Source organism: Tenrec ecaudatus, chromosome 14 (genome assembly GCF_050624435.1).
Source record: "Tenrec ecaudatus isolate mTenEca1 chromosome 14, mTenEca1.hap1, whole genome shotgun sequence".
In the NCBI taxonomy this organism is placed as follows: domain Eukaryota; kingdom Metazoa; phylum Chordata; class Mammalia; order Afrosoricida; family Tenrecidae; genus Tenrec; species Tenrec ecaudatus.
In genome coordinates this window covers 68,500,478-68,513,173 of record NC_134543.1, presented here as the reverse complement: position 1 = coordinate 68,513,173, position 12,696 = coordinate 68,500,478, and the positions used below count along the sequence as shown (strand labels likewise).

Here is a 12,696-nt window from a genome sequence, read left to right as displayed (position 1 = left end):
TAAGCCTCTGTTCCAACAACAGCACGTTCGTAAGCAGCATAAAAGCATGCTCCTAAATCTCAGAGGTGGGAAATGCAACTGGAGCTCACACATACCAGTGACCCCAAACACCTGAATGCTCCACACGGTATAAAACCAAAGCCAAACCCACTAACTTCAAGCAAGTTCTGACTCATAGTGGTCTTAGAGTTTCTGAGGCTGGAGATCTCTACTACAGCAAACCGCCTCATTTTCCTCCCAAAAAGTGGCCGGAGGGCTGGAAATGAGGTTAGCAGCTCCACGCCACAGTGCACAGCACTCCCGGGCTCCTCAACACAAGACACACTCATATCACAGTCATATCCCTGCGCGGACCTTACGTGTAAGATAGTATTCTCTACTAAGGGCTCAAGTATAAAGAAAATGTTTTGAAAATGATGATGGCAAAAATGTACAAATGGGTTTGACACATGGATGTATGTATGTATTGATATAAGCACTGTATGAGCCATATATATAAATAATTCTCCACTTCTTTATGGTAAAAGCCATTAAAACAAGAAATGCCATTTTGAGTGACCACCTTAAATATAAATAATACATTTGGTGTTACAACTCTTGCTCACAGACGCTTATAAGCTATCATTACCTAATACACACTCAAGTCCTAAGAATTTAGAAAAGCAAAACTAAGGAATATAGGAGTTTCATTTTAACAAAGAATTCTTCAAGATTTCTTTTTGTTAGTATCATATAAACAATTGCTCTTTGGTTCAGGACTCTGAATTCCAAAGCAAGACCTCCACAGAGAAAATACTGTAGCAAATAGACATAGCTTACTCCACTTGTTCTCACTCATATACATACAAACCTACTTTAACACCCATAGCTGAAACCCATAATTAAATGAGAAACATATTTCCAAAAGCACAGTCCTCTCTATTTACCAAGTGTCGAGTCCTCTAGGATCTTACAAGAGATCTGTGTCAAATGTTTTCACAATGACAGAATCCAATTAGACGTTAACATGCTTCTGGTTCAATCCACAGAAAACTTATTTTTTGAGCAAATCACCAAAGATGTGGGAAGACAGCACCATCTATCGGTCTTCACCAGGAGCGACTGCTATGCTTAGAGTGGCTGCTGGTACCCGAGCCAACCAGCTGGACTGCCTTGGGAGGAAACTCCACAGGACCCCTCTCACTCACCAGTCTTTGGAGGGGCTACTGCAATTGATTCCAAAGCATTTCATTGACCTCTAGAGTCATTTTCCAAAAGCTGATGACAGTAACATCAGCTGCCACTACAAGAACAAAAAGCAGTACTGCCCACAACTCTAGTATTAGGATTGCTTTTGGTACAACTGACGGCACACCAATACTGCAAAGCTAACATATGTAATGTTACACAGATACAGATACATACACACACACAGTGTTGATTGTGTTTGTTCTCCTCCCACCCCATCCCCTCCCTTTTGCCTTCTCATTCTTTGTTTCTCTCAAGACAACCCTATTTTGTCTAGTAATTAACTTCCTTCTTTTTTCACAAACTTGTCCTGTCTGCTCTAGGCTTGTTTTGACACCACAAACTCCAGTGTCTTATCTAGTTGTGTTAGAGTTCAGATAACAATTACATGAGAGTTAAGGCTGGTCTCATTCCTAATCAACTGCCTTCAGGGGCTGGCAGAAGAGATGGCCCTCTTGGTGCTGACAGAGCCCCTGTTGGGGTGATATGGAGAATCCCACACTTGAGCTCTCCCAAGTCCCACATAAAGCCAGTGTCTTGATCTAGACTGGGACTCAGAGGGACCCTACAGGCCAGAGTGGAACTGCTCCACGGCGATTCTGAGAATAGCAATCTCTGTGCAGCAGCAAATCCCCTTGTCTTTCTTTTGCAGAGTGGCTGGCAGGTTCTAACTGCCGACCTTTTAGTTAGCAGCGTAATGCTAACCCGCTGTACAACCAGAGAGAGCCTCTCACCCTAGATGCTATAGGCATTAAAATATCCGGCCAAGCTAGGAATTGCCCTTTGCTGTAGGGGCCAACTCGTGCTGAGCAATCGTCACAGGTCCAGGGCAGCCACAACAGGTCGCCCAAGCAGAGCAAAAAGAAGCCTAACTGAGGCGAGGCACGGCACGGTATCAGGTGGCTTGCCCACTTCTCATTCCCCAGAGACTCGCCTAGTGGGAGAGAGCACGTGCTTGGAAAGCAAAGAGAGCAGAGTTTGAGCCCTTGCTTGATCACTGGTCTTGAACATGTTACTTACTCCCACCGAGCCTCACTTTCCTCATCTTTAGGAAGTTACAAGTGAATACAGATGATTGCCGCTCAGCCTGCTGCTTCTCTTATGGTAATTATTGGCTCTAATAAGGAGATAAGATCTGTCCAATACAACCAAACACACACCCCCCCCCCCAAAGGATCGCTTTAGGACTTCTTACAGATGAACAAAGGAACACGCGGGAAAGGCGGAAGCCAGTGTGGAGCTGAGCGAGTCCATTTACAGAGCAGAGAAAACGGCATCCCAGGGTCTACTGTTAGCTTCACACACTATCTCCCTGAAACGGCTGTGAAGGCATTCAAGTCCACCTCACTCCAATCCCCGTGTGCTTTCTACAGGACACAGAGAAGATGGAATCCTCTGCCAATAAATAATATTAAACCAGGAAATTTGTTTTCTATTTTTTTATGGCAGTTGAATCAAGTGCCCTCACACTAAGGGCACTTTCACTTCCAAAATTTTGTTCTGGGTAAAATAAGGTAAGCAATCCTTTGAAATGGGGTTATGCAATTCATATTTTATTAGCTTTTAAATTGATACTTTGGAAAAGGACGTGCTCTGTAAATGAGGATTTTTTTTAAAGAGGGGCAAGAACACATTTTAATTAAAGCACATTCTTGAAAGGCATTTGATAATTAATTTAAGCATTAGAGCTGCTTCCTCCTATATGGTTGCAATGGGAGGTGGGGGAGAGTTTCCTCCTTAATTGCCCAAATAATGAGTCCCAGCCTCCCTTTGATGTGCCATGAAAGCTTACCTGCTTCACTACAACCTGCTATTTATTATCAAACAATTACAGTTTCCCAAATCCAGAATATCCAAAGGTGCCATTTATCCAAATCACACGTGGGTCCCCTCGGCACCCATTCTGCAAAAGAATTTTCCTGGATCCAAATGTTCCCCTTGATTATTCCCTGCCCCCCATGTGTGTATCAGCCCTTTTTGCAGCCTCATCCAAATGACAATCCAGAGGACCATTAGTAGACATATTGCTGGCTGCAGCATTTCCTTTATCTTTTAATTTTACCTCGATTATCATGGATTATAGGGAGGGGTTGGGAAGGGTGAAACTCTTGTGGAAAAGGAAAATAAGCTATAAAACTATCCAAACCAAACTCACTGCCATCGAGTCAAACCTGCTCATACACATGGAGATTGGAAATCATTCTGTGCCTTTTGCTTAATCTTTTCAGGTAGGGTAAACACTTTAAACTCTTTCTCCACCATAACGATGTACATTTTCAATGTACTCTTAGAGGGTTCATCTTCCCTCTCCATGAATCCTATATTTAAAACTCCTACTATATCAAATGCTCCCCTTCCCTCCCACAAAAAAATCTGTCATTTCACTCTTGTTTGGAAAAATAAAAGTCCCAGCTTGGAAGGTTATTGATGAGATAAAGTGCACACAATACTTGAACTGTGTCAAGTACAAAATTGAAAAGCTTGTTTCTAGAGTACTTTGACTAAAACAATTCATTTCAATGAAAGTCATGACCTCCAGGGAGCTGCACAGATGCACAGGGAGCTGAAGCAGAGTGATGGAGATGTGCAGGTGGAGGTGGGGCAAGGGCTACATGACAACGAGAGGGCTAGCGTGGGGCTGGGCAGGAGGACACAGAAGTCTAGAAATTTGGGTAGACAAATCTGTGGCCTGCCAGCTCCATCATCGTGTACATAACATACCAAGGGGAATGCGACTCTAGGAACCATTATGAATGTGATATGGACAACTTGAGAGAAACAAGATTCTCAGAGTGGGGAGCAGGATGGGTTAGAGAAGCCACTGTAGGAGTTCAGTGTGGACAAGGCCAGGACAAAGGTCACGGATGACCTTCAAGAGAACACTGCTCTGAGGTCCTGGAAGGTTTTCAGATTGGGTAACACTTTGTGAGAGCTTGGGGAGAATGGACACTGAATGGGCCTGGGAGCTGGGGCCCTTCAAGGCATGGGGAATGAAAACCCCGTGGGTTGAGGGAGCACCTGGAGGAGCCCAAAGGGTTCGCCACGGAGAAGAGGGGGGTCTGAAGGAGAGCCACACACATGGAGGAACAGTCCGAAGGCTGCTGGGGGATATGGCTAGGGCATGATGCAGGGCCTAACTTCCAGGAATTCGGTCAGGGTTACTGCCAGGCAATTTAGATGGTGAATCCACATGGTGGTGTTGTGAGAAATAAGGACAAATATCCCTTCCTGCCAGTGGACACAGTTCTGCTCCAGGACCCACAGATTATGAAGTCTGCGTTACATTTTGGCTCCCACTGTGCCCTTGTCCAGAGCCCCTTTTTCAGTCACCAATTCACACACCCCCATGTACAGGCCCTAGATGGACAGAGAACTAAAACAACTGCATTTCCTCCTGGCTAAAAGCTTGCCTTGTCCCCCTATTCAAAGTGACAAGACACTGATAAATGGAAAAGATTGCATATGAAGGTGAAAGGACTCACTGGGCAAGCTCGAACACGCTCCTTTGCTCACCTCCTGCAGAAATGGTGGGACAGAGCTGCGCAGTGCCACCAGGGGCTGGTGGTGGTGGTTAGGTGCCATCAAGTCAGTGACCTTAGGATCAACAGAACGATACACTGCCAGGTCCTGCACCAGCCCCCCCAATTAGTCCTAGATTGGAGCCCATTCTTGCAGCCGCTGTGTAGATCCATCTTGTCGAAGGCCGCCCTCTTTTTCCCTACCCTTCTACTTTACCAAGCATGATGTCCTTTTCCAGGGACTGGTCTTTCCTGAGAACATGTCTAAAGCATGTGACAGGAACACTCGCTACAGGCAAGTTAATTAGCCTCTCCATGTGTCATTGCCTTCATGGAGCAGTGGGGAGGATTAAAAATGTCAATCCAGCTCAGAACCAGGTGTGGCATTTAGCATTTAGACAATAAATGTTGGTTATTGAGGTTAATTATGCCATGTATGTGACAATGAGATAGCTGAGATAGAATGAGGCTGTGGCGGCCATTTGGGAAACATTTATATAGGTAACAGTTCTCAGGCTGCCCTTGGGGAAACTGATAGGATTTCAATGAGTGGAGAATGTAAGGAGAAACCATTCTAGGTATTAGGAATGAAGGTGGGAAGGTTGAGACAACATTAAAGACAAGGGGTAAAAAATAAGCCGGGCAGTTAATTTGAGGACACAAGGAATACAGGAGTGCTGGTGACATCGTGGTTATGCATTGACCTGCTAACCTCAAGGTTAGTAGTTCAAAACTACTAGTCTCTTCTTAGGGGAAAGATGAGGAAATGAGGCCTTCCACTCCAGAAAAGAATTGCAGTCTTGGGAACCTACAAGGGCAGTTCATCTCTTCCTACAAGGTCACCATGAGTCAGAATCTAGTCGATGGCAGTGAGTTGTAGTTTAATAAGAGGTACAGAACCTATTCTTTCTCAGTCATCGATGAAAACTAAGAAAGATTTCCCCTGAAACTCTCTTCAATTTGACTTTGGCCTCATCACTCCATGGAAACTACCCCCTGCCCTCCAGCCTACCCCCCACGAAAAATTAAATCTTCTAATGTAATGCTTCAAAACTTTAACATGCAAACCAATGGCCTAGAGATGGTCCCAAATTGCACATTTTATTATGGAAGTAGGGGCAGTAGTGCTGAGATTATACAATTGGGGGTAAGCTTTCCGCTGCTGCCCTGCCACAGCTTCTCATCCATGGACCACACTTTGATTACCGAAAGTCCAATCCAGAGGACTTTGCCATATTCATTCTCAATCTTCCTGAAGCTTTCTCATCAGCAACTTCTATGACTCTCTTGACTGAATCTTGTCCTATTACATGAAGCTAAAACCACATAGTGGCTTATCTCAAGAAACCCTGCTTGCCTAGCGGTTATGCATTGGGCTGAAAACTGCAAGGTCAGCAGTTCAAAACCACCAGCTGCTACAAGAAAGAGAGATGGGGCTTTCTACATTTATAAAGAGTTACAATCTCAGAAACTCTCAGGGGCAATTCTCCCTTGACCTGTAGGGTTGCTATCAGTCAGCATTGGCTGGATGGCAGTGAGTCAGTCTCAGACTGGCTTCTCTTGAGCACCTCATTCTCAATGTCATGTGAGATAGTTACCACTGGTCACAAGGTACTGATAATGGCTTTAGCTACAAACTCAATGCCAGTCTTTAGATGTCTATTGTCCAACTTGTCAGTGCATTTAGTTCTTTTAGATGTAAGCATTTATAGACCATCTTTAATAAAATATAAGCATTTATCATTATAGTAGGATCTATTGCTTATCACATGATACATCACACTTCCTAAACAAATATCTCCCCTGGGGATTTCCACCACCCTACCCACCCACAGGGGGACTGGCCGCTAGGTTCGTGCAGAGGTGTGCCCTTGACCAATATGGGTTATTCTGAGACCTTTCCCAGGATTCCAGATTAGAATGGAAACAGCAAGTCAGAGTCTCTCTCTCCCTCAGCAACAGAATTCAAAGGAGCAGAAACTCAGGAGCTGTTGGTAACCATGTTCTGCCACCTAAACTAAGGAACAGAAAACAAGTCAGTTTGCACTCACTGTCAAGAGTGCATGTGTTCGCTGCACACTCACCTATACAGGTGACGTTCGCAAGGGAACAAAGCAAATGAGGCAAAAAGGATGAAGGAAAAGCAGGGGGAAAGGTAGACAAGACTACTTTGTATTGTTGTTGCATCTCCTGTAAGCCTCACATCAAACCAGAATAAAAAGTTACCCTCACAAAAAAGAAAAAAAAACTATCAACTATGAGAAACAAGATCGATGAAGATAGGTCCACTGTGTGGTATGCTGACGACCTTGAACATCTCCATGTAGGGCACAAAAGCTAGGCTTGAACACAGTCTGACCTAACTCCTGGCAGGCTCCCGAGTTTCCTCCTAATAAAGGGGAAGATACAAGCCTGGTAAGGAGCCAACTCGCCGCAAGGCAGTTTCTCATCCCTATCATGGGGAAGATTGGCACCTGGCCACTTCTCATCCTTCTCCCGGCTTTCAGTTGAGGATAGGACTTTCCACCTCCCCCCACTGAGAGCGCCACTAAGAGTAGGTTTCAGACAAATCCATAAAAGGCACCCCTTGCCTAGTTTCGAAGTGGCTCGTCAACGCAGAATGGCCCTGCTGATAGCATCTCACATGGACAACCAGTCCACTGTCATCATGTCACAGTGCCAGCATGAAGACTTGCTTCTGCTCTCTGTGTAAACAGGAGCTATCGGGGCCCCTGTGCACACCTTTGTTCTTTACCAGGCCAATCTACAGCAGTGTGGCAAGCCAACCCAACAGCTGCAGTGCAGTAACTATGGCCCCGTAGCTATCTTGGGAAGGCCGAACTGAATGACAGAGAAGAAAGGAACGGTACAACTGATCATTTATAATTATTATTTTACCATATCTTACACCATCCGACGTCTCCCTCACCCAGTTCTCCGCTGTCTGTCCTCCAGGGAGGAGGTTATATGTAGACCTTGTCATCTGTTCCCCCTTTCTCCCTCACCCTCCCTCCACCCTCCTGATATCGCCACTCTCACCACTGATCCTGAGGGGATCATCTGTCTTGGATTCCCTGTGTTTCCAGTTCCTATCTGTACCAGTGTACATCCTCTGGTCTAGCCAGATTTGTAAGGTAGAATTGGGATCATGATAGTGGGGGGTGGGGGGAGCATTTAAGAACTAGAAGAAAATTGTATGTTTCATCGTTGCTACACTGCACTCTGACTGCAGAGCCTGTAATTCTTTATGGGAGTAGAAAGTCCCACCTTCCTCTCTTGGAGCGGTGGCTGGTTTCAAACTGCTGACCTTGCAGTTATCAGCTGAATGTAAAACCACTACACTACTAGGGCTCTTTGACATCGTGATCAGTAGGCCTAATTTGTAATAGTTCCTTCTGAAAAGCCATTTGCTTTCAATTATGAAATTTGTTTCAAAATAAAATGAAATTTAAGAATCTAAGTTAATTATTCACTGTGTAAATCTGCTGCACGAGATCTTTGAAATGTTAGAAAGCCAGGGTATTACTTGGAAGACTAAGATGCCCCTGACCCAAGGGTATTTTTTAATTAATGCATATGCACATGAAAGTTGAGCACTGAATAAGGAAGACTGAAGAAGAATCAATACATTTGAATTCTGGTTCTGGCAAAGAATGTTGAAAGCCCCAATGGACTGCCAAATGAATACATAACTGTCTTGGAAGAGGAACAACCAAGGATGGCAAGACTTCTTCTCATGTACTTTGGACATGTTATCAGGAGAGACCAGTCTCTGGAGAAGGACAGCATGCTTGGTGAAGGGGAGGGCAGGGAAAAAGAGTAAGTCACTCCATGAGCTGGGGTGACACAGTGGCTTCAACAAAGGGCTCAAACATAAGAACCAGGCAGTGTTTCCTTCCATGTCTACGGGGTTGCTGTGGGTCAGAACTGACTCTTCAGCACCTACCAAGTTATATATTAGGCATCTACCAGTTATTATCTTATTATGATTTAGTAGAGCAACCGTAATATTACTCAAGAGACTACATTTGTCGTAGGGGAGAAAAAAAGACACTGCCATTGTGTCAAGTGACTCATAACGATCCTATATAGCAGCAGTTCTCAACCTTCCTAATGCCTCAACCCTTTCATACAGTTCCTCATGTTTTGGTGACCCCCAACCATAAAATTATTTTTGTTGCTACTTCATAACTATCATTTCACATTGTTATGACTCATAATGTGAATATCTGATATGCAGGATGTATTTTCATTGTAACAATTTGAACATCATTAAAGCATAGTGATTATAGTCACAAAAACAATATGTAGTTATATATTGTGAAATATTTATTTCTAACTACAAATTAATGAAATTTTGTCTTGAAGCATAGTGTACCATGGGTAACAGTCTTCACGCAGGGTACTCGTATGTGGGTGTATCTGCATGTGGGCAGACTCTCCTGGAGACGGATAGAGGAGCGGTGTCTGGATTCCTAAGACCATCAGAAATATGTGTTTTCCGATGGTCTTAGGTAATCCCTATGAAAAGGGTTGTTTGACCCCCAAAGGGATCACGAGACATGGGTTGAAAACTGCGGCTGTATAGTTTTATTTTAATGGGTACAGAAAGGCTCATCGTTCTCCCTCTGAGCAGTGGTGATTTTGAACCATAAACCTTGAGGTCAGCAGATCAATACTTAACCCGCAGCACCACTAAGGCTCCATCCAGGAGAGAAAGGAGATCTTCAACTCAAATGTAATTCAAAGAGGCAAGTTCATTAAGTCTTAAAGAGGGCCCAAAAAAGCACAGGCATCATCCAGATGAGGGAGGCCATCAGTGTGAAGTCATAACCATGCTCACACCTTCACAGAAACTCAGCCACATAAATAGGGCCTGGAGAACAAGGGAGGCCATCACAAAATTAAGACTGGCGGAGATCAGCCCATCACAGTTGCAGGCACTTAAGAGGGACTTAAGAGTCCATGACTGAGACAGTCACACTTTTACAGACAGAAAAACTTACAGGACCCTCCTACTAAGGCAGTTGGGGTATAAATTTATGGCTATGCAGGCTCAAGAAGTCCTGGGGGCATAGTGGTTACTTGATGGCTTTGATCCTCAAGGTCAGCAGTTCAAAACCAACAGCCTCTCAACAGAATCCCATGAAGAGTTACAGTCTCGAAAACTCCCAGGGCAGTTCTACCCTGCCCTATAGACTCACTATAATTGTCATTTACTCCGTGGCAGTGAATGAGATGCAGACCCACGTACCCCAAATCCCGTCAAGGGCAAACCCTGGTAAGTCCCTAAAGGGCTAAATTGTGCTTTGGCAGGCTAGTTAAATGGTAGTAATCCATCCTTTACACACTCTGCCTGAAGCCAAAGCTTTTCGCATCGCAGGCTAATAAGCCAGAAAAGAAAAAACTCACTGCCATAGATTTACAGGAGTAGAAAGCCCAGGCTTCTTCCTGTAGAGCAGCTGGTGGTTTTGAACAGTTGACCATGCAGATCACAGCCCAATGTGCAACCACTACACCACCAGAGCTGCTATCTTGCAGGTTAATGGTCAAAGGGAATTTAATAGCAGCTAACTCTGTGGAGACTCAAAAAAAAGGATTTAGGAATTTAACAGTAAACAAGAGCTGTCCACAACTTCGTACTCAGAATTTAACTCTAGGGCATATTCATAAAAATATATTATGGGATGGATAATTATTGCAATGACGTCTTTACAATAAAGACGTGTCACAGAATTGAAAACTCATTCTCAGCAAACTCAGTATCATTAAAAGACCTACAGGTAATATAGTCTTATGCTTGGTAACTTTCTCTAGCCAATTTAAACCGTATTATTTCCAAGATTAGTAATAACAGGGTTTTTTCCCCTAATGTTTTCTTCTCCTACAGCTCCATTTATGAAATAGCGAATCGGTTATGGCAAATGTATTTATCTACGTTCATAGACGACCTGGTTTGGGTCGGCCCCCACCTGGCGCCGAGCAACCGCACTACGCAGTGGGATGTGTGGCGTCCGAAGGTGTGGGCGTGGGCGTGGGCGTGGGCGTGGACGTGGACGCGGACGCGCGGGGTTTCAGGACGCAGGTAAGCCTGGGCCAGCGTGCACGGCCGACACCACTAAATCCGAAGGCACTGCACGCACTTGGCGAGGCGCAGCCGGCGGGACTGCGTTCAAGTCCTCGACGCTGCAGGCCTCAGGCTGCCTCCCCGCGCGTCTCCGACCGGAAGCGAAGAGGCCGGGAGCGCGGCGACGTGACCGCGCGCACCGGGGCGCGCCGCCCGCTCCCGGCCTCCTTTGCGCCGCCGCTCGGCGGGCTCTGCGCCAGGGCGCGGGGCGGGGACGACGCAGGGAGCCGCCGCGGACGCTCACGTCCCGGGACGTTTTCCGGGCCCGCGGCGGGGCGAGGGGACGGGAACCGGGCCCGGGACTAGCCGGGCGGCGCGGCCTTACCAGCGGAGCCTCCGGCCAGGATCTGCTGCGAAGCTTCGCGCACGAAGCCGCTCTCGGCCCGGGCCGACATCTCCGCGGGGCGCGGGCGGACGGAGCCGGCGGCGGGGAGCGGGCGCTGTCGTCCGGGAGCTCGGCGGCCTGCGGAGCTTCTCCGACGCGCGGGAGCCGCTCCTCGGGGAACGTCGCCCGTTCTGTGGCGGCCGGCGGCGGCGACTGTTCGGCGGCGGCGGTTCCGGGCGCGGCCTCGCGGCGCGATCTCGGGCGGGTCGGGACCTGTCCTCTAGGCCCCCGCAAGGACACGCGGCCGTCCCCTCGGCCCCCTGGACTCCTGGGCGTCGCTCGAGAAAGGGTGGGGTGGGCAGCCCGGCCCCCTGGGCCTCTTAGATCGGCGCCCACGAGCTTCCCTATCTGCAGCCGCCTGCGGAGTTGGTCGCAGTGGATAACACCCGCAGGAGTGGCCCTGGCCTGGACACCCAGAGGCTGGGCCCGGGCGACCCTTGCCCCTCCTGGCCAGTCGGAACCACGGGCCAGAGCGAAAGGAGCAGGTGAAGACGTTTCCTGGAGTTAGTTCTCCTGGAATTCTGGGCTTTTGCGGCCAAGGTGAAGCAGATCCAATTTGCACTTACATTACCGTTGAGCCAATGTAGCACTTGACCCAGAAACTGGTTTCAGTTTAAGGCAATGATTCTTAAACCTCATCAACCTGAATTATTTACAGAGAGACCCACAGAGGCTGAGGCCTGCTAACCTACCTCTCGTCCAGGAGCCCTGCTAGCACAGTGGTTTATGCATCCCGCTGCTAACCACAAGGAAGAGAGGTCCTCTGCCCCTATAAAAATCATCAAAAGTCTCAGAAACTCCAGGGGCAGATCTACTTCTCTCCCATAGGGGAGCTATGAATTGGAATTGATCACAGCGGGTTTGATCTGGGGCATACCTCAGGTCAAGGAACCCTGGTGGGTAGTGAATTACGTGTTGGGATGCTGAGTGCCAGCGAGGCTGTTCAAACCCACCACTTTCTCTGTAAAGCTCCTGTAAAGATGTGCAGCTTGGGAAGCCCACAGGGTGTCTGTGCTATAGGGTCAACATGAGTCAGAATCCGCTCCATGACGGTGAGTGACTAATAACTTCGGTCAAAGCGTCCCTGGTGGCATAGCTGGTGAAGCGTTGGGCTGCTAGGCAGCAGGTCAGTTGTTCAAACTGTGAGTCAAAACCAATTCCACGGCACCTCACAACATTTTAGGGTACAAAAGAAATCTCAAAGACAATTTAAAAACATTTTCTTAAGACAAAGACAAAAAAATAATAAGCTCACTGCCATCGAGTTAATGCCACCTCATAGTGACTCTACAGGGCAGGTGCCTTTGAGTTTCTGAGATAGAAGAAAACCCTGTCTTTCTCCTGAAGAATGGTTGGTGGTTTCGAACTGCTGATCCTGTAAATCGCAGCCCAAATAGTAACAGCTCTGCCACCAGGGCAGGGCTCCTTTGAGGCAAAGA

At 46.9% G+C, this 12,696-nt stretch overlaps 1 protein-coding gene across 1 annotated transcript in view; it reads right to left on the bottom strand.

Moving 5' to 3' along the window:
• Positions 1–11,956, bottom strand: part of SLC25A21 (solute carrier family 25 member 21) — a 584,085-nt gene extending 572,129 nt beyond the window's left edge. Inside the window, exon 1 of the mRNA XM_075530895.1 lies at positions 11,198–11,956. Within this exon, the coding sequence (XP_075387010.1) occupies positions 11,198–11,267 (70 nt within the window). The 5' untranslated portion in view covers positions 11,268–11,956. The remainder of the gene's footprint in view (positions 1–11,197) is intronic.
• Positions 11,957–12,696: the final 740 nt, after the last annotated feature.